Raw genomic sequence first — 21,528 nt, forward strand, 5'->3', positions numbered from 1 at the left:
CACACACTGTTTTTCTGAAATAACTAGATAACTGAAGCAAATGTGATTTCACCCTTATTTGTATCAGTAATTAAACACTTTAATTCTATGGACACAACCTGAATGCTTGTAGAAACCACAGAATGACAATCCACAAACACAACTAGTTTACTAGAGAAACAGTAACACAAGCAGAATTTTCCCAATGTTATCAGTATAGATATACTGGCATAATATTAAAGACAGAAGTTCCCAAATCAATTTGAAGTTAACTTACCTATAGTTTTACATCATTTATTTTTTAAAATACAAAAGAAGTTTTTACAACTAAATTGCTTTAAATTCACCCTCAATTATTACTCAACTTTAAAAAGTTACACACACACACACCCCAAAAGTCACGCATATGGTCTTAATTTTAGTAAGGTTCTCTACCACAGTTCATATCACCAAAATGGCATTACTGATTGCACTCAGAATTTAGAGAAAAAAGAATACATTTAAAATTTTTATGAAAATAATCCATTGTAGTTCACAGTTGTAAATATAATCACAGAATTTTTTCAGCTGGATTAAAGGAGTCATCTTACATTTGAGAAGATATACTTAAGACTTTCCAAGTCCAAAGTGTAAGCTATGCCCTATTTTGTTACCCAAAGAATGTTCAAGAATCTATAAAAATTCCTCCAGAATCACTTGCCCACATTCCATTGCAAACTACAACAAAAGTTTAAAACATTTATAGAAAAGTATAGAAAACCTAAATGGACAAATCAAAAAATGGCCATTAAAGCGAAACCTAAAATTTTTTTTAACTTTTTAATTCTTCAACGCACGTGGAAGAAAAAGTTTAGTTATTTACAATGCCAAAAAGGCCATCACTCATTGATAACTAACATTAATAATGCACTGATAAGAGGACAAACCCAGGAGCCAGGGACTCCCATTTTCCAGTTCCTGTTCTGCCACTGGCTTAGTATAATGAGTCTTGGGCACATCACTCAACTTCTCTATTTTCCCCATATGTTAACCAAAAATAGCTTAACTGAGATTCTCAGGTTGTGAGAACTGATAAAATGTTTATGAAGTACTTTAGGACCATGAAGGGAAGCCACTGTAACCATAAAATGTCATATATGCTTACTGCAAAACTGCAGCTACCTGTTAGCTATAGCTGCAAATCCAATCATCACAATTCTTTTGTGTCTTAACACAGCAAATCTTTACTGAGTCAATAAGGTGCATGTATTTAATTAACTAGTTTAGCAACCTCAGAGAAATTTATTTTCTTCCAAATCTCTTTTTTTCCTCACAAACCATGTCACTATCCAACCCAATTATTTGTAAAGGGAAACATGATCTGATTCACATTAAGTTAGGTCTAGTTATGGATAAGCCAATACGAAATGACTGAAGAGTATTAAGGAAATCACGGTGGAACTTTCTTCGTTAACGTACCAGAAATGTGAGTACTGAAAATAATCCCAGAAAACAGGCATTCTAACAAGAGCTTTATTAAAGGGAAAATCCCTACACTCTCTTAAAGAATTCTAAAATGTTTTCAGACCCTGGAGACAGAAGACTAAATTTGCTCAAAGCCTAAACTAATTCGTTGGGTTGTTCCAGCACCTGCTTGGTGTTGAGCGACTGGAGACTGAGGAGGCTGCTCAGGAAAAGTGCTGATGCCATCTCCAGCTGCCCCTTTCGTGAATGACAGTACAATGCAAACACTGACAAAAGAGCTGGGAGGCCACCCAAAGCCCCTGATTAGCAGTACTTCTATCTAGCCCCAACACACAAGGCGACAAATCCCTGAAAGGCCCTCCTCTGACAGCTCTCCCATGCAGAGACCTTGTCTCTCGCCTGGTAACGCGAAAAAGTACTACCCTTCACTCCTTCCAAGAGAGCGGAGCACCTTAAAGGTGAGGGAAAACGCTGCCTGCCTTTCCGAAGTGCCAGAGGCAAAGACGGGAAGACTTCCTCCAGGGCTCTGAGCGAGGAGGCCCCCTGGGCAGTCAGAGAAAACTCGCCCTGGGCGAGGGCGCCCCTCTGACCGCCGGCAGGGAGGGCAGGGAAGAGGAGAGGAAAGGAAAGCGTGTCCCCCACTTGGCAAGAGGACAGAGGGTCGCTGCCCAGCCGTGAGGAGAAGCGGGGCTTGGCGCCGGGCACACCGTCCTTCCCGAGGGTGGCAGCGGCCAGCCGCCCGCTTCCCGCGAGCCGGAGAAGACGACAAGTAGACTCGGGTCCCGGGGCACCGGGAGCACGTTCCCTCCTCCAGCCTGGTCCCGAGGGAGGGCACAGACTGCCGAGGCGGCAACTCTCCCTCTCGCCCAACTCCAGCGAGCGTGAGGCCGGCCGGCCGCCGGCTGCGGGCGCGGGCTGCCAGCCGCCCGGGTGGGGGAGGCGACGAGGCCGGCCTCGGCCCGCTCCCTCCGCACGCGGTCCGCGCCCTCGTCCCCGCCCGCCGCCGCCGCGGGGCCGGGCCGCCGACCTCGGCCGGCCGGGCGCGGGGCCAGGCGGCAGCGGCGGCGGACGGGCGGGCGGCCTGGGGCCCTACCTGAGGCTGTGTACCAGCTCCCGGCGTGACTGGCTTCCCGGCAGACCACTCGGTTGGACATCTTGGTGCCTGTGCCGCCTATGGTGCACGAGGATGAATGAGGAGGCGGCGGCGGCGACGGCGGCAGGAGCGGCTCCGCGAGGGGACGAGACACCGCGGGCCCAGCCCAGGAGGAGGCGGCAGCGGGGAGGGGATCGGCCCGGCCCAGAAGGAGGAGGAAGAGGAGGAGGCGGCGGCCCAAGAGGAGGAGGAGATGGCAGCCGGGGCGGTGGCGGCGGCAGCAACAATCACCACAAACTCCGGTGACCGCCGGAAGATGGGGCCCACAGCGGCCTCACCGAAGCCCGGAAAGCCCTGGCCCCGGCCCCCGGAGTCGCCGCTACTCCCCAGCCGGGGCTGGTTTCGCCGAGCCGCCCCCACGGCCCCCTCCCCTCCCAGTTGGCCTCCCGGAGCCACCGCCGGTGACCCCACCCCCGTGACTCCGCGCCCGCCCCCTCCCCCCACCCCCCGCGGGGCTCCCTGCACCCACCCCCACCCCCCGGCAGGGCCCTCCTGCCCGTCCGCTCGCCCGCCCGCCCCGCCCCGCTCCTCCTCCCGGCCGCGCGGCGAGGTTAACGGCGGAAACCGGACAGGCCAGACGGCATCTGGGGTCGGGCGGCCCCGCGAGGAGGCAGCGGCAGCTGCAGCTCCGCGCACACAAAAGCCCAGGGCCGGGGCCTGAACCGGGGAAGGCAGACCCAGAGAAGAGCCAACGCTTCCTTACTCGCCACTCTAACGGGTCCTGCCCACTGAGCATGCCCAGCACCGCTGCCAGGCCCGCCGAGGAATCTCAACGTGCACGCTCCGCTCTCCGGGGTTTAGCGGCAGCAGAGGCTGGGGGTGGAGGAGCGCGCAGGGAGCAGGACGCAGCCGCAAGGCAAGCCCCCTCCCCCAGCCAACTTCCTTAAATGAAGAGCGCCGAGGGCACGCAGAGGCTTTCCACGGGGAAAGTCCAGCTGGTATTCACCTTCGTACACAGGCATCCTCGGTGGATTCGCACCCTCCAGGTTTCACTCCTAGGGATGCAAGTCTGTGGCCACGCTGAGAAGTTCGTTTGTAGAAGTAGGCACGTGGCAAACTGTGCCTGTGGTCCTGCAAATGCTAGTTTTTGCTTTACTTGGTCAATCATAAGCATTTATCTTGTTTCATGTTAAATTTAGCTAGGTGCATGTCTTGTCTCCCTAATTAAAGTGCTAGCCTCAATTATTCTCAACTGTAAAATGGGGATACCAACAGGGTGGAACTACGATTATAAGAGTTACTGAATGTAGAGTCTGACAGGGTAGGAATACAAAAAACATTATTTCTACCCTTCCCTTGTCATAAATCCCAGTATTCCACATAAGCGTCAGGAACAAAGAATTCCTTTACAATTGTGGAAGAATCACAGAAAAGAAGGATATATTATACCTCTGAGAAAATGTTACTATTATGAAGTACATACACTGTTACAAAACCAGGTAGAGAACAGGATCAAGTTCCTTATGGTCAATGAAAAATTTGGGGTTTGGGGTTAACACCATAAAATTGTTCTATCTCAGTTTTACAATAAACATGATCCTGGTAAAAATCCAAGGTAGGCAACTGGTTGTCTAATATTCAAGCTTCAGTTTTCCTAGGGCCATAATATATACTTTAAAAAGAAAAAAGGTAGAATTCTGTTCCCTCTCCTCCCACCTTTTCAAACTTTAGAGTCCTAAAACCTGGTCAATTACTGGAATACTTCTGACTTTCACACCTTTTTCTACAGTTATTAAGCCAAAATCTCCACTGAATCTATATATTTCTTCATTCTATCTTTTTTTTTTTTTTTTTTTAGAGACAGGGCCTCTGTCGCCAAGGCTGGAGTGCTGGAGTACAGTGGAGCGATTATGGCTCACTGCAGCCTCGAACTCCTGGGCTGGGGCGATCCTCTTGCCTCAGCCTCAGCCTAGCTTTTTTTGGTACCTGGGGCTACAGAAGGTACCACTGCAGCCAGCTAATTTTTTCTTTCCTTTTTTTTTTTTAAGAGATGGGGTCTTGCTATGTTGCCCAGGCTGGTCTTGAATTCCTGGCCAAGCACCCACCTCAGCCTCCCAAAGTGCTGGGATTACAGGCATGAGCCACAGTGCCTGGCCATAAACTGTTCTTTATAAATGTTTGTTCTTATTATCCTCTGCTCCTAGCAACAATCCCAAGTCTTATTCCAGACTAGCAATCTAATTTAAAATTAAGCTTCCTCCCTATTATTTAGTTGGACACTTCTTTCCCCAAAGGATTATTCTTACTTGTCAAACAGAGCAATGACCACATTGTCAATTGCAGTGAAAGTTTAGAGGATCCTGCATTATCTCTAGAATACACTTGGGTTTGTTGTTGTTTGGGTTTTTTTTTTTGGAGACTGGGTCTCACTGTTGCCCAGGCTGGAGTGCAATGGCATGATCATAGCTCACTGCAGCCTCAAACACCTGAGCTCAAGCAGTCCTCCTGCCTCAGCCTCCCAAGCAGCTGGGACTACAGACATGCACCACCATGACTGGAAAATTTTTTTTTTCATTGTTTGTAGAGACAGGGTCTCACTATGTTGCCCAGGCTGGTCTTCAACTCCTGGCTTCATACAATCCTCCTGCCTTGGCCTCCCAAAGTACTGGGATTACAGGTGTGAGCCACTGTGCCCCACTAGAATGCTCTTAATATAATTCCACCATTACTCGCCTGTCCGCTGTATTCTGGCTCCCTTATTCAAGTATACTCTTGAAAGAAATAAGTTGAAAGTATTTATTTACCCATCTCCCCTAAATTAAAGAAAATTCATACAATGCAAAATACTTACTTTGTATTCCAGGAGAAGCTTATTTGGCACTACTGTACAATTCTCATGTTATTTTCAGCAACTTCCATTATATTCACCAGTAATTTGAGTTTGATGCTCCATAAACATCATTCATAGTAGGGCCAAGGAAGAAACCTTCATTAATAGACAGTCCTCATGAAGCATGGGCTTCAGGAAATAAGAAAGCACCACTAGTCCTAGAATCCAACATTAATGCACATATCAGTAGAAACAGCATGTCCAATATTCACTCCAGCAGTCTGTATTAACAACCACAATATCCATCAATGCGAGACTTGTTATATAAGGATATAAAAATGCACCCATTAAAAACAATGAAACGGCACTATATACTGCTATGGAAAGAGATTCAAAAAAGTGAAAAAAGCAAGGCCGGGCACAGTGGTCATGCCTATAATTCCAGGACTTTGGGAGGCCAATGCAGGAGGATCGTTTGAGGCCAGCCTAAGCAACATGGGGAGATTCTGTCTCTAAAAAAATTTGAACAAAATTTAAAAAATAAAATAAAACTGGGGCTCTTGGCCAGGCAAGGTGGCTCACACCTGTAATCCTAGCACTCTGGGAGGCAGAAGTGGGAGAATCACTTGAGCTCAGGAGTTCAAGACCAGCCTGAGCAAGAGCAAGACCCTGTCTCTACTAAAAACAGAAAAATTAGCTGGACGTGGTGGCACACACCTGTAGTCTCAGCTACTCAGGAGGCTGAAGCAAGAGGATCGCTTGAGCCCAGGAGTTTGAGGTTGAGGTGGAGCTATGATGATGCCACTGTAGTATGCCCAGGGTGACAGAGTGAATGAGACTCTTGTCTCAAAAAATAAAAAATAAAAAAATTGGTGCTCTAACCTAGTATTGGTCAACTTTGCCCCTTTCTACTTAAGAAACCAAACTTAATAAATAACATTTATTAAATAATTACTATGTACCTGACACTGGGGTAGGTACTTTACATATTTGATTTCCTGTAAGATAAAAATCTATTCGTATCCAATGTTTTGGAATGAAATTTTGTATATAAATCTTTTCCATATTTATTAATATTTAAGATTCCCAGAAACGAAGTAAATGAGTCAAAAGTTATAAAAAGCTTTTTTAAAGGCTGGCAAGTTTTTTTAAAAGAATTATTCATTACCAACTGCCCCTTTTATCTCTGGTGACCTATTTTCCACTATTACATCGTTTCCTAATTTTTAAACAAGTAGATTCTCAGTTATAGCCACTCACAGGTTTCATCTTTTCTGCCTCATTTCTCCTATTTGATGGTATGTGTCAGGCCTTCAATTTGTTAATGTCTTTTTGGAATCCAGTCCAGAGAAATATCTGGATACGGTATTTTATGCTATTCTTACAACTATTCTGTCATGTTTCTAGTGGGAAATTATCAGTCTTTAAATCCCACTATAGATTCTCCTAAATAAGATTTAAACAAAGGTTCAATATGATTCCTGTAGCCTCATCACAATTACATAGATGGTCTCCTACCCAAACTATTTTTCTTTTTTTCAATTCAAGGTGTCTATTTCATCTAATAATCTATTCCTGATTTACTCTGCTGGTCCTCTCATTAACCCACCCACCAACATAATTCAAGAACTCGCTCTTGACCAGGCCTAGTGGCTCATGCCTATAATCCCAAAACTCTGGGAGACCAAAGTGGGAGGATAGCTTGAAGCCAGGTCTTCAAGCCAGCCTAAGCAACCATAGGAAGACCTGTCGCTACAAAAAAAAAAAAAATTAGTCAAGCTTGATGGTAAGCCTGTAGTCCTAGCTACTTGCCAAGAAGATTGCTGAGGCCTAGGAGTTTGAGGCTGGGATGAGCTATGATGACACCACTGTGCTCTAGCCCAGGCAACAGAGTGAGATACTGTCTCAAAAAAAAAAAAAAGAAAACCTCTTAAACAGTAGTTTTTACTCTGTATTTACTAAACAATATCTTCTCCATTAAATTAAATGGTCACGCCAGGTACTGTGGGACCTCATCTCTACAAAAAGTATAAAAATAAGCCAGGCAGTGGTGGCTGGCACCTGTAGTCCCAGCTACTCAGGAGCCTGAGGCAGGATTGCTTGAGCCCAGGAGTTTGAGGTTGCAGTGAGCTAATGATGACGCCACCGCACTCTAGCCTGGGCAACAGAGCAAGACCCTATTTCAATCAGTCAATAAAATGAGTAGTCAAAGGGTAGAAATTATTTTTATAATTGCCAGCTACACATGAAATACCTATAGTAGAAGTTTCTAATTTCCATTTAACTAGAGCTTACTGGAGTAAGTGATGCTCTCCATTCCTTCAGTAAAATACACCGAATAATGCCCACCATAACTGAAGTCTTAAAGGTAGTAGACTACACTCTTTAAGAAACTCTCACGTTATTGCACTCTCTTCCCACATTTGTATGCATGAGTAACAAGGATCAATCATGTTCTCCAACTTATTTATACCAGTTGTCCTAGGTATTGCCATGACATAATTTAATTATTATATAAACCAATGAAATACAAATACATAATGCAAAAGGTATGCTATGGTCTGAATATTGTGTTCCCCCACAATTTATGGATTGAAATCCTAACCACTAAGGTGGTGAGATTAGGAGTATAGGGCCTTCTTGGTGGTGATTAGGTCATTTCTTGAATGGGATTAATGCCATTATAAGAGGCCCCAAAGAACTAGCTAATCCATGTCCACTGTGTGAGGACAAAGGTAGAAGATGGCATCTATGAACCAGAGAGCAGGCTCTTAAAAGACCACTTTATCTTGAACTTCCCAGCCTCCAGAACTGTGAGAAATAAATTGTTTACAAGCCCCACCCAGTTTATGATATTTTGTCACAGCAACCAAAAAGGACTAAGACAAGGTGTTTATATCAAAATTAGGTTGAATGCTTTTGAAAGACTCAGTAAAAACAACTGTCAAACGACAGGCTAAAATGACTGAAGATTAAAGAAAAAGATATATCATTCTACAAATCACTTCTTAAATGTCTAAAATCTTACTCTATTTTTAAAAAATTTGAAACTGAAATTTGTAGACCATGCATCATAGGTGAGGTTTGTGGAAGAAAGATACAGAATTTCAATCAAAGAACCCATACCCAAAGAGAGGACTAAAATCAAAATATTATCAAGTTAATGTAGATTAGTGTTTTTAAGTTTTAAAAAAACTGTTTAAAGTATGTGTCATTTAAGATTCCCTACTGTGACTCACCTTCTCATCCACCAGCAGCATAAGCTTCTGTACATAACATAGGGCAGACTAATTTTTCCACCAAAGAAAAATTTTACACACACCTGAGCAGTAATATAGCATTAAGCTGGATTTGAATCTCTGCCCCAAACTTTCTTCCTTTGTAACCTTCAACAAATCAACGAAATCAGTTTCCTCATCTAAGAATGAAGTATTAAAATTAATATTAAACCTACCCCAAACTTTGGGACATGATGAAGATGTTTATGGCCTTGATGGTATGGTTTCACAGGCACATACTGATCCCCAAACTCATCAAGCTATATACAATAAATATGTACATCTTTTTATGTCACTCATATGTTTACATAAAGTGATTTTTAAAAATAAATAAAATAGAGATAAATTTTTTTTTAAATTAAATCTCTCTTTTAAGGTTAAGGATTAAATGACAATTCATGTAAACTATTTAGCATAGTGCCTAGCATATGCCTAAGTACCCAGTAAGCAGCTTGTAGACTACCAGCAAAACACATGCCTATTGTCAGACCTTACTGAAAATGTATCAAATTCAAGATTAATTCAAGCCCTATCTTGCAAATAGTTCACTAGAAGGACTACAGCACTAGGCAGAGTGACCCATACTTATATTTCCAAAACTAAAATACCTTCTGAGTGGTCTTTAACCAGAAGTATGTATCAGAATGCCTTAAAGAGTTTTCTTCAAATTCACAAATTCATGAGCCCTGGCTCTATCCCAATTGAATCATGTTCTCCAGGCACATACGTATGATGTTTATGTATTACATAAATTTTATATTTATTTTATACTTATATTTGAAAAGTTCCAAGTAGCTCTAATGAGAATTACCAGTAAAGAACCACTGCTAAGAAAATAGCATTATTGGCCAGGCGTGGTGGCTCACGCCTATAATCCTAGCACTCTGAGAGGCCGAGGCGGGTGGATCCTTTGAGCTCAGGAGTTCGAGACCAGCAAGAGCAAGACCCCATCTCTACTAAAAACAGAAAGAAATTAGCTGAACAATTAAAAATATATAGAAAAAATTAGCCGGGCATGGTGGCGCATGCCTGTACTCCCAGCTACTCGGGAGGCTGAGGCAGGAAGATTGCTTGAGCCCAGGAGTTTGAGGTTGCTGTGAGCTAGGCTGATGCCACGGCACTCTAGCCTGGGTAACAGAGTGAGACTCTGTCTGGAAAAAAAAAGAAAGAAAATAGCATTATTGTTGCTTTAATAAGATTATCCAATTACTACTTAAATGTTAAAATGTCACTAAAAAGACTTGGCTGGATTAATTTAAGAGTAAGCCAAATAACCAAAATAAATTTGACAGAAGACTTATGAAAACTACTATACAAGCAAGAGATCCCAATATTTCTAGGTTTTTCCTATTCAAGTATATAGATCTGCACATGTAAATCAAAACCCTATCACTTCCGCACAAGTGTCAGTCCTACTAAAATAATTATTTCCTGTAGTAAAGAAAGCTGTAAGATATATCTCATCAACCTTAAAACTTTGCAAAGCCTGTAACATTTTTACTTGGAGACATAAGACTCTAATATGCTTCTAATGCAGTGTTTCTCAATATTAGCACTAATGACATTTTGAGCTAGATAATTCTTGGGAAGGGAGGGGATTGGGCTTTTGGGCTGTCCTGTTCACTCTAAGATGTTTTAGCAACACCCCCGGCCTATCTACTAGATGCCAGTAGAACCCCACCTTACTCCAGGTGTGACAAGCAAAATATGTCCATACATTGCCAAATGTCCTTTGTGGGGGTGGGAAACACTCCCATTTGAAAACCTCTGCTCTCGTGAATGTTTTTCCTGGCTCTCTTCAGACAATTTTCTCTATTTTCTGAGTTAGTGAGCTATTTCAATTTCTTCACAGGGGACAATGGAAATAGACCCAAAAAAGTACTGGCTGCTGCTTTTTATTGCAAAGAGAAGCAATGACTTTAAGTAGCACAAGTACTTCTCACTTAGCTATAAGCAACATTGGTAGAACGAGGTTTGAATTCCCATTCTAGCACTTACCAACAGTGTTGTCTTGAGCATGTCACTTAACCTCTCCAAGTCTGTTTCCTCATCTGCAAAATGGGAATAATAATATCTACTTTGCAGAGTTGTTATATTAGAGATGACTTAAAAAATAGATAATTTAAATAAAAAATATGTGCCTGACACATAGTAAGACTGTAATAAATGATAGTTATATTATTACTATAAAGGTTGATAGTATTGGAGGGTTGTACACCCTCTGCAATGCTTTTATCAGTATTCCAACTTTATTGTACATTAGAATTTTTGTTAAGACATTGAAGATGCCCAGCTCTCACCCTCAGAAAGGCCTAGAGACAAAGCTGAGGAAAACTGACTGAGGTTTTTTTTCCCAAACTGTTATCTTCGTTGCATAGCTGAGTTTTGTATATTATACTTGAATCTGCTGTATTTTCACTCTGTTGTAAAACTGCATTTGAAGACACAAGAAAGAAGCAATTCATGAAAATAATTCAACCACATAAAATATTTATCACACAGAACAAAAACTACTTTAAAATAATGGTGTTTTGACAGTTTATTTTCAAGGTCATTTTAAAAACAAAGTTAAAGACATCTGAGAAAAAATTGCACAGAATATGCTTATTAAATAAGTATGATGATTAAATCAAAATAAGGGAAATGTGTTCTCTTCTGCAACTCCGGAAATGAGTTCTGTTGTCCTGAAGATTCTTATACTCCAAAAAAGGGAAATAATCATGGCAATTAAAGCTGCCTCTTAATCATGTAAATCTACAGTAGCAACCAAATTTTTCTGTTCTTTCCAATAAGTCAGTTTCGATCTTCAAACTGTGCCTTGTTTTTTAAAAGATAAGATGCTAGAAATTCAATGGGATTTGGTGGTCTGTAAGGGAAAAGAAATCAAAAGTTTAGAAATATATTTTCCAGATGTGTTAATTAAAACATATTGTTCCATAATGAAAGGCCATTTGTAGTAAATATGGTACATGAGACAGGCAAGCAAATTCGCCAATATAGGTTAAAGAGACCGAAATTTTTTATAGGGCTTAAATCTGGTTATGCACTCAATTCTAAAACAGAAGTTTCAAAAATGTACAGACAATGGCATGATGATTATTCCAGGAAAAATAATGACTTGAAGGGGTCACAAAGGAGGCTTCTAAGGTACTAGCAGTATTCAGTTTCTTAATCTGAGTGCAAGTTACATAGGTATGTTTACTTTGTGAAAATTCATCAAGCTGTATACCCATGACGTGTAATTTTCTGTATATTATCCTTCATTAAAAGAACAAAAACAATATAGGACAATGGCTGTAGCATCACCAAGACATGCAGATGAACTCAAGTGACTAATCAAAGGAAGCAACACTAATTTAGACAAGTTCTGTTTCTTTTGTAAAAGCCAATTCTTTCTTCAAATAATTTAAATCAATAATAATTCTAATATTACAACAGCACACCTGAGAAGTTAAACACATTTACAAAATTAAGAGGCATTATTTCAAATTTATCACTTTTATGTCAATCATTCTTGCTGAGAAAACAAGTCCAAGTCCAAAGATGAAAAGTTGGGGAGACATCTATTTAAACTCTATAATGAAAAGGCAGATTGAAAACTGATTTACAATGACCTGAAAACATTCCCTTGGCACTTTAAATAGCCCTTTGGGCTGCCTACACATAGACAACATTTTTCATGTAATATTTACAGTTAATCTGATGAATTATTTTGCCAGAACTCTTTACTTAAAAGTTGTACTTACTAATAGCTTGTTACTTAAAAACTTCTTCAAATTTTTTCTAGCATTTAAAGTAATATTTAGAATTTCAAATATATTAACCTTCTTTAAAAAACAAAAATATATAAAATATGCCCATATTTTAATTGTCAGTAGTAAAGCTAAGATGTATCTCAGTCATAAATAAATCCCATTTTACAAATATAACAATGAAAAACAATATATGGCTTATTCATATAATGGTTATATAAATTAATATACCTATTCTAAATCAATAAACTTACTCTTACCATGAGACATATTTTCCATCAAGTTCTTTATCAAATTGTCAGTTTGCTACAATCATTATTATCCTTCGAATAAAACAGAATATGGATCTAATAAATATTGACTAGTCTAATTTACAAAACAAATTTTCTTACTGGATTTTACTTACACAAAAAGAATTTAGGTGACAATTACTGGGGAGAAACATGTAGAAAAAACAAATAACTGTAATCTTGCCAAGTGAGAAAGGGAAATTAGAACAACTTGGCAAAAAGTTTCTAACACTCATGTTGTTGAGGCTACAGTAACACTAGAACAATTTTAAGGACAAACTTTTGGACAGAAATATGATACTATATGTCAAACACCATAAAAATAGTCATGTCCTTTGAACTAAGAAATGAACTCTTAGGAATTTATCATAAGAAAGTAATTAAGCAAAGGGCAAAAGAAGCATGAAAATAGATTTAACTACCTGGTGACCTATAGTAACAAAGAAAATCAAACTTAAATGTTCAACATTGGGAAAATGGCTAAGTTAAATGTGGTGTTATTATAATTTAAATTATAATTATGAATACTATGAAGAGATATAGAAAAATTTTATGTCATAATATTAAGTAAAAAGAAAACAGAAAATTACATGTATACCATGATTACAAATCTTTACAAATATGCATATAATCTAAGACAGATAGGAAAAAATTAAGTACGACTAACTGCTTTTAAAAATCTTTAATATCCATAAGTTATACAGCAAAAAAATAGCTGTACATAACTAATGGTATTTCCTTCTTTCTTTTTTTTTTTTTGAGACAGGGTCTCACTCCGTCACCAGGGCTAGAGGGCAGTAGCATCATCATACCTCACTGCAACCTCAAACTCCTGGACTCAAGCGATCCTCCTGCCTCAGCCTCCCAAGTAGCTGGGACTACAGACACTTGCACCACCATGCCCAGCTAATTTTTCTATTTTTTTGTAGAGACGGGGTCTCACTCTTGCTCAGGATAGTCCCAAACTCCTGACCTCAAGCAATCCTGTCGCCTGGACCTCCCAACAGGGTAGGATTACAGCCATTAGCCACCTCGCCCAACCCTAGTGGTATTTCAGTTAGGGAAGTCTATTTTGCTTTCTCTGTAACTCCATTTGCAGACACTATTATCTTACCTTTCCTTTGCAAGCACAGCAAGTCCCTGTAATAAGATAGGCACAACAGTCTGATCCAGGTAGGCACGAGTTGGCAAAGATTGTAGATCCACCTTCTGTTTTGATGACTTTTCTGCATTAATCTTCTCATTTTCTACTATCCTCTAGTGAATTCAAAAAACAATGCATGAGCATTCCAAATAACTAGATTACTTTGACTGCTAACCAAAAACTAACAGAAATAGGATACTAATAGAAAAGGCAAATCCATGATTAGAAAGCTGGACTAGACTGCAAACTTCTCTGCAAAAATAAAATAATTTCAGACCCATCTAAATAAATCTCATTCAAGTTTTTTCTCTCTAAAGGTACCATATCTCTTTCTCCTAATGTCGTATTTCCAGATCCTACTCTTTCTCTCTTTCCTTCTGCCTTTTTAGGTGTTAATACAAATCTTTTTTTCATTTTTTCATGTGAGTATCTTCTTACAGTGTGTTCCAAAAGACACTGGACATGACATTAAATAGCACTGAATCACAGCAAGAAAGCTAGTCCTGCTTCAGTTTTTTCTTCACAGATAATATCAATGACAAGGTCTCAGCTTGGTGCTAATGTCTTTAACACTGCTGTACCACTTGGTAAACTCCATTCTTAACAGAGAGAACAAGCTTCAGGCTCAGCACTTTACCACTGTCTATAGAATCTAGCTAAAATTTATTACCACTTGCCTGTGAGGAAGAGAAGTAAAAAGAAAAAAAAAAACAAAAAACAAATAATTTTTTTAAAGAAAAAAATGAAAAAAGAAAAAAATTTTATTACCACTGTTTTATAGGCACTATTTTCATTTTTATGGTTACCCTCTATCACAAGAATATTTTTCCATTTGTTTCTTTTCTAAAGAAATATATCCACAATTTTTAAAAATGAATAGATTTAAGAAAAAACATTAAGTAAATAATACCCCCAAAATGAGGAAAATGATTAATATGAAAAAGATTATTAATGTGGTATTTAAATGAAGTTTAGGAAACAATAACTTATACTTTCCTCTTAACAACCCCCAAATTTTGGAGTTTTCACATAGATTCAGCTGACATCCAGAGCACCAAAACTAATTTATTAAAAATCTTGGCCGGGCATGGTGGCTCACACCTGTAATCCTAGCACTCTGGGAGGCCGAGGCGGGTGGATTGCTCGAGGTCAGGAGTTCGAGACCACCCTCAGCAAGAGCAAGACCCTATCTGTACTAAAAATAGAAAGAAATTACCTGGCCAACTAAAATATATATATAGAAAAAATTAACCGGGCATGGTGGCGCATGCCTGTAGTCCCAGCTACTGGGGAGGCTGAGGCAGTAGGATCGCTTAAGCCCAGGAGTTTGAGGTTCCTGTGAGCTAGGCTGACGCCACAGCACTCACTCTAGCCCGGGCAACACAGCAAGACTCTGTCTCAAAAAAAAAAAAAATCTTTGCCTTCTTTTGAAAACCTAACATTTTAGAAATTTAGAAATAAGTGGCGCTAAAAACACAAAACAGGATTCTTTTTTTCTGAGACACAGTCTTACTCTGTTGCCCAGGCTAGAGTGCCATGGCATCACCCTAGCTCACAGTAACCTCAAACTCCTGGGCTTAAGCGATCCTACTGCCTCAGCCTCCCGAGTAGCTGGGACTACAGGCATGCGCCACCATGCCCAGCTAATTTTTTCTATATATTTTTAGTTATCCAGCTAATTTCTTTCTGTTTTTAGTAGAGATGGGGTCTTGCTCTTGCTCAGACTGGTCTCAAACTCCTGAGCTCAAACGATCCTCCTGCCTCAGCCTACCAGAGTGCTAGGATTACAGGCGTGAGCCACCGCACCTGGCCTAAAACAGGATTCTTAAGAGCACTTTCACTTAAATGAACTTTTGCTTCAATCACACTCAAACTAGATATAAGACAGTCAAACAAAATATTTTTCTAGATTTAATTTTGTTAAAAGTGAGAAAAAAATTTTAATCACATATCTACAACATAAAGACCAGGGATTCCAAAGACATTCCCATAACTATATCAGACAACTTTTCTAGTTTTGCTTATGATTTTTCAATCTAATTTTGCAATTTAATTAGAAAATAATTTTCTATAAAGCCTACTTAATCTATAAAATAGCTATCTATTTCATCATAGACTGAGAACTTTATTGTTCCTCACTTCTGAAATTCTAATTGACCCTTTGTAAAACTCACCTTTCCACTGCAGAAAAGACTATACAACTTGGTATTTCTGAAAACTCCATTGCCTTGAATGAGTTTTGTTCCTCTAGATCAAAATCCACTATATTCAAAACTTCACCTTGACCACAATAAGGAAAATGAGGCAACCTTCAAAATCTCAGAGTATATTTTCTAAAAACAGCCCTAACTTACAGAGACATGGTATTTCTACACAATAAAAACTAGTCACTTAGATGACATTACAATGCCTCCAGTAAGAAACAGTAATGCCTAAGCAATTCCTATGGATCCTATACTAAATTCCTCAACCAAATCCTTTTATTTATTTCATCACAATATTTACTGCATACCTACTATGTGCCAGTTGCTATGCCTAATTTTACTTAAGTCAAAATCTTAAATTAATCTAAAAATAGATATATCCAAACTACCACTAACAAAAAAGAATGAACTGATAAGATATTCTGAACTGCTAAGTGTAGAACAGTGATGACAAAAAGGGAAAACAAAGTTAGCTGGATGATTGCACCAGCTTACTGCTTCCTGCCTAGATGCAAGGGAAAGGGAAAGACTAGCATTCTCCCTGAGTTCAGTAGACAGAGTTGAAAATTCTGGGAAACCAAGACAAGTAGAATTCACTGGGCAAATGACTAGAGAGGAAAAAGTTGTGAGGAGAGGAGAACTGCACCAAAAAGAGACTAACAAAATTACCTTCCAGTCTTCAGGTGAGTACTTACCAGTGGATGGATGTGAGGCAACTATCTAAGGCCAGGAAAAGAATCACCTGGAAGAAACAGGAGGCACAATCCCTGGAGCTCACACAAGGCTGAGAATAGTTTGTGTTCCTGTGACTCAGAGTGGGAAAAACCTTGTAATGCATGGAGCATTGGGTAGAATATTCAAAGGAAGGAAATTAGGCCTAAACTAAACGCTAGTCTGGTCCCATCTAACAAAGCTTAACAGCAAGCCTCAAAAGGATCAAACTGTTTCCAAGTAACCATGTCCCAGAACAAAACTAAAGAATGAAGAAAAACAAAAATATCCAATTCCCTACAAGGTAAAATTCACAACATCCAGCATCCAATAAGAAATTACGAGGCAGACAAAGAAGTAGGACAATAATACCTATAATAAAGAGAAATATCAGTCCACAGAACAGACACAGAAATGATACAGATAATAGAAGAGACAAGGCCATTAAAACAGTTACTTATAATATATTTCATAAGTTCAAGATAAAAGAAAGCATGAATAAATTAACCTAACAAAATATTTCTTAAAATAAATGTTGACGCCAGGCTGTGTTGCTCACACCTGTAATCCTAGCACTCTGTAAGGCCAAGGTGGGAGGATCACTTGAGCCCAGGAGCTCAAGACCAGCCTGGGCAACATAATGAGACCTCATCTGTATAAAAATAAAATAATTTTTTAAATTTAAAAATGAAATAAAGATTGAAATTTTTCCAAATTTGATGAAAACTCTAACCCATAAACCTATTAACATGCAGCTCCATGAATCCTGAAGAAAAACAATAAAAAAAAAAACCTACAAGACACATCATAATCAAATAACTTAAAAACTCTGATAAAAACAAAATCTCAAAAGCAGCAAGAGAAAAGACATTACATATTGAGGAGCAGGAAAAATGTCTGTCAGTAGAAAGGACCAGTACTACAAAAAAATGTTAAAGGAAGCCCTCAGGCAGAAGGAAAATGGTACCACATCGAAATCAAGATCTACACAAAAGAATGAAGAGCCCCAGAAATGGCAAATATGTGGATAAATCTAAATTTCTCCTTTTACTTATTTTTTGAAAATCTCTTAAAAGACAAATAACTTTTTAAAGAAAAAATAAAAATCATAAATTGTAGAGTTCCTAACATATGTACAAGTAAATTATATGACAAGAGTACAAAGGCCAGGAGAGAAAAAATGGGAGAATACTGATATAAGGTTTTTACTATAGATAAAAAGATATAATACTACTGAAGGTAAACTGTGATAAGTTAAACTTGCATACTATAAACCCTAAACCAACCACTAAAAAAAAAACCAAATGTATAATAAGCCAACAAAGGAAATAAAATAAAACTATAAGAGGAAAAGGAGGAAAAGCAGCAGCTGTAGAATACTGGTTTCCAGACTTTCAGATATCACAAACAAGTAAATTAGAAATAAAATAATATGATGAACGAAAACATCAACATAAGGTTAACTCTTCTTTGTCAAGTAAAAACTTACAAACAAAAAGCACAATTACTGTTTTACTATCACCATTAGCTCATAAAAGAAAGGGCACTTTTGCCAGATGTGGTGGCTCAAGCCTGTAATCCCAGCATTTTGGGAGGCCAAGGAGGGAGGATCGCTTGAGGCCATGAGTTCAAGACCAGCCAGGACAATAGTGAGACCCCATCTCTACAAAAAAAAGGAAAATTAGCCCAGCATGGTGGTGCACACCTGTAGTCCCAGCTACTCAGGAGTCTGAGGCAGGAGGATTGCCTAAGCCCAGGAGTTTGAGGTTGCAGAGAACTATGAGGACATCACTGCACTTTAGCCCAGGCAACAAAGCAAGACCTTGACTCAAAAAAAAAAAAAAAAGTAAAATAAAAATAAAAAAATTAGCCAGGCATCGCAGTGCACACCTACATAATCCCAGCTACTAAGAAGGCAAGAGGATCACTTGATCCCAGGAGTTCAAGGGGGCAGTGAGCTATGATGGCACCACTGCACTCCAGCCTGGGTGACAGAGTGAGATCCTGTCTCCAAAAAAAAAAAAGAAAAAGAAAAAAGGATAGTTTAAAATTACAGAAGCAGGAAAACCAATCACAGAATAATGCATCACTCACTCCACTCTCCTTATTTTTTCTCATTTTACCATGGACATTGATATGAGAGTTTAGGATATAGCATTTGGGTATCTCTGCTCTCATGGCTGTGCCTTCATATACAGGCACTATCAAGAAAAGTCTGTGCTGATGCCTAAAAAGAAGTCTCTTAAATGACTAGAACACAAAGTAGTGTGCAGAATATTCACCTAATTCAGCATGGCAGTTCAATCATTTAATAAAGCTGCACTATGAAAACAGACAGATTCTCTTAACACTGACATCAAACCAATAAACACTACTGGCAATTTGATGGATACAGAGTAGTCATGCCAGCAAATGCTAAGAGTTGGTGAAGAATAGCAACACAACTTAAAGTCTACTGCAAAAAAGTCAAACTGGCCAGGCAAGGTGGCTCATGCCTATAAACTTAGAACTCTGGGAGGCTGAGGCAGGATTACTAGAGGTCAGGAGTTCCAAATCAGCCTGAGCAAGAGAACCCATCTCTACTAAAAATAGAAAAAAATATCAAGGCATGGTGGCAGGCACCTGTAGTCCCAGCTACTTGGGAGGCTGAGGCAGGAGGATCACCTCAGCCTAGGAGGTGGAGATTGATGTGAGCTACAATGATGCCACTGCAGTCTAGCTGGAGCAACAGTGCAAGATTCTGTATCAAAAAAGAAAAAAAATCAAACTGCCTAGGTTGAAAACACAGCTCTCCCTTACTTCCTGATGACCTTGAAAAGGTCAAAGAACTTCTCTGAGCCTTATAGGGATGAAAATACATGCAAATTACTTAGGGGTGTGTCTGGTACATAATACAAGAATTGAGGAAATACTACCAGCTATTACTATTATCACTCTGCTTGGAAATGCTTCTGGCCTCATTTATCCAAAATGAATCACACATCTTTTTTTAATAAAACACAAATCTTTTCTAGGAAGCCTCTCTTTTTCTAACCAATCCCATCCTGCTCTGGTTAATTCATTTGCTCCAGCATTTATTCATTCATTTACAAAGTACTTTGTATTTTTCAGAAAACAATCTCTTTGCACTTATACGAAAAAGTTCTATAAAAATACACTTTCTTTTGTATGTTTTTCACACATACTCCCTAAATCAGACTTAACCGTGTAAGGCAAAAAGTGTTTACTATGTGTTATAGCTTCCAATGGCACCTTCTATTGAACTCTACAAAGAAATAAACCTTATTAAATGTTGACTCCACGAGCAACCTATTCTGCTACAAAGACCAATAGGATTCTTAATTTTAATATGTGTAGTTTTTACATAACAACATCCAAAGAGATGCCTTCACAGCCAACCACGCAAAACGATTCTGACAGTCTCCCTTAACGAAGTGCGTTTGTTTCTGAATATCACTTAAAAGTTCAACCTCTTGGCTCAAAACTAGTTTGTACTCTGTATACCACAAAGTATTAGTACCGCCAGTAACATAAGCTACCCATAATTCGATACTATTCAGTTCATGATAACAAAAGTTTTCCCTTGTGGAAGGTAACCCAGTAAAAACGGAACTCAAGTTTTCTCCAGGTCTCAAGAGACACACGGATGAAACACAGGAACTGGGCAAGTTACCTCGACGTTGTCTGTGAGACCGTACTCAGAGTGAGGATTTTCTGCAACCTAGAAAACAAAACAAGAATTACAGACACATAACCTCCTCCCCTCGCCCCTTCTCGCTGTCTCCCTGCACGCCGCCACCCTGAATCCAGGGCCTCCTGGTACCTGCGTCTGTCCCTCCATCATCTGCTCCGGCTCCATGGCGGACCCTGCAAGTCACAGTCCCCGGATACTAGTCTTGGAAAACAAGAAGAGCCTCCAGTTACCCGGGTGATTTCAATACGAAGACGCCAGGACGGAGTCCAGCCCGGCCCCCGACCCCGCCCCTCACCCCGACCTGGGCGCGGGAGCACCCCGAGCAGTAGAGCAACAGGGTGGGACAGTCCACGACCGGGCGCCCGCATCAGGTCCGGAAGCTCTGCGGTAGTCCCACGTATCTAGAATAAGTGGGAAAACGGGGAAAGGGAGCTGATTACCCGCGCCCAAGCCGTTCGTTCCTAAGAGCCCTGCACCGCGCCACCAACTCCCAGCACGAACCGCTCCGGCCGTAAGTGACGGATGTCGCACGACTGGCGCGCCTGCGCAGAGCTTCCCGCCGGGCCTGGGGCTGGGAGGCTCCCGGGCTGTCCTGAATCTACTAGGCTGTCTCCAGTTTGCAGTGTGTCTGGGCTGAGATCTGGCGGTGGGTCAAGTGAAGCAGTGGGAGTGGACTTATATATAATGAGAGTTCTATAATATTTTTTCACATCCATATTTATTCGTTCATAGGAAAAAGGCTGGGGAGATATACACGAAACTATTAATAGTGCTTACCTGGGGAGAGGGAAATGGGGAGGGGAAGTCTGACTTTTATGAACTTTTAGATTGTTTGAACTGTTTGTTTGTTTTTTATTTTTTACCAAAAACACAAATTTGTTTTAAAATAAAAAATGTAAAAATGTTTAGATAAATTTTCTTTAATTGGAAAATATGTAGATTTCTAAATCATAAGTAACACATGAAACAATGGAGAAAAATATTTATGTGAGTAATGAGTCTAATTGATTGTATGATGGTATTAAAAGAAAAATCTCCCAGTTCATTCCTTTTCCCTTCACCCAAGTATTTAGTAAGCATCTATTATTT

The 21,528-nt window shown here is 40.0% G+C and overlaps 2 protein-coding genes across 3 annotated transcripts in view; both read right to left on the bottom strand.

Moving 5' to 3' along the window:
• Positions 1 to 3,379, bottom strand: part of MEMO1 (mediator of cell motility 1) — a 107,783-nt gene extending 104,404 nt beyond the window's left edge. Inside the window, exons 1-2 of the mRNA XM_045549338.1 lie at positions 3,300 to 3,379; positions 2,537 to 2,614 (exon numbers count right to left, since the gene is read on the bottom strand). Coding sequence (XP_045405294.1) covers positions 2,537 to 2,597 — 61 coding nt within the window. The 5' untranslated portion in view covers positions 2,598 to 2,614; positions 3,300 to 3,379. The remainder of the gene's footprint in view (positions 1 to 2,536; positions 2,615 to 3,299) is intronic.
• A 7,789-nt stretch (positions 3,380 to 11,168) lies between these two features.
• On the bottom strand, positions 11,169 to 20,982 carry DPY30 (dpy-30 histone methyltransferase complex regulatory subunit). 2 transcript variants are annotated; one of them, XM_045549339.1, is made up of 5 exons: positions 20,880 to 20,982; positions 20,569 to 20,640; positions 20,419 to 20,466; positions 13,801 to 13,943; positions 11,169 to 11,510 (listed from the first exon to the last, which is right to left on the bottom strand). In XM_045549339.1, exons 2-5 carry the CDS (start codon positions 20,602 to 20,604, stop codon positions 11,438 to 11,440), a joined length of 300 nt encoding a protein of 99 aa, XP_045405295.1. In that variant the 5' UTR covers positions 20,605 to 20,640; positions 20,880 to 20,982; the 3' UTR covers positions 11,169 to 11,437. The 2 variants fall into 2 exon arrangements, with proteins under 2 accessions (XP_045405295.1, XP_045405296.1); XM_045549340.1 differs by having other exon boundaries at positions 20,569 to 20,635; positions 20,880 to 20,955.
• Positions 20,983 to 21,528: the final 546 nt, after the last annotated feature.

The sequence above is a fragment of the Lemur catta genome, chromosome 4 (genome assembly GCF_020740605.2).
Source record: "Lemur catta isolate mLemCat1 chromosome 4, mLemCat1.pri, whole genome shotgun sequence".
In the NCBI taxonomy this organism is placed as follows: Eukaryota; Metazoa; Chordata; class Mammalia; order Primates; family Lemuridae; genus Lemur; species Lemur catta.

Bases quoted from the DNA above. Each gene is read 5' to 3' on its own strand.
- DPY30 (XM_045549339.1), bottom strand. From the start codon at position 20,604: ATGGAGCCGGAGCAGATGATGGAGGGACAGACGCAG. The intron at 20,467-20,568 runs GTACCAGGAGGC...TTTGTTTTCTAG, and splicing joins TGATGGAGGGACAGACGCAG to GTTGCAGAAAATCCTCACTC. The intron at 13,944-20,418 runs GTAACTTGCCCA...TGAATTCACTAG, and splicing joins GTCTCACAGACAACGTCGAG to AGGATAGTAGAAAATGAGAA.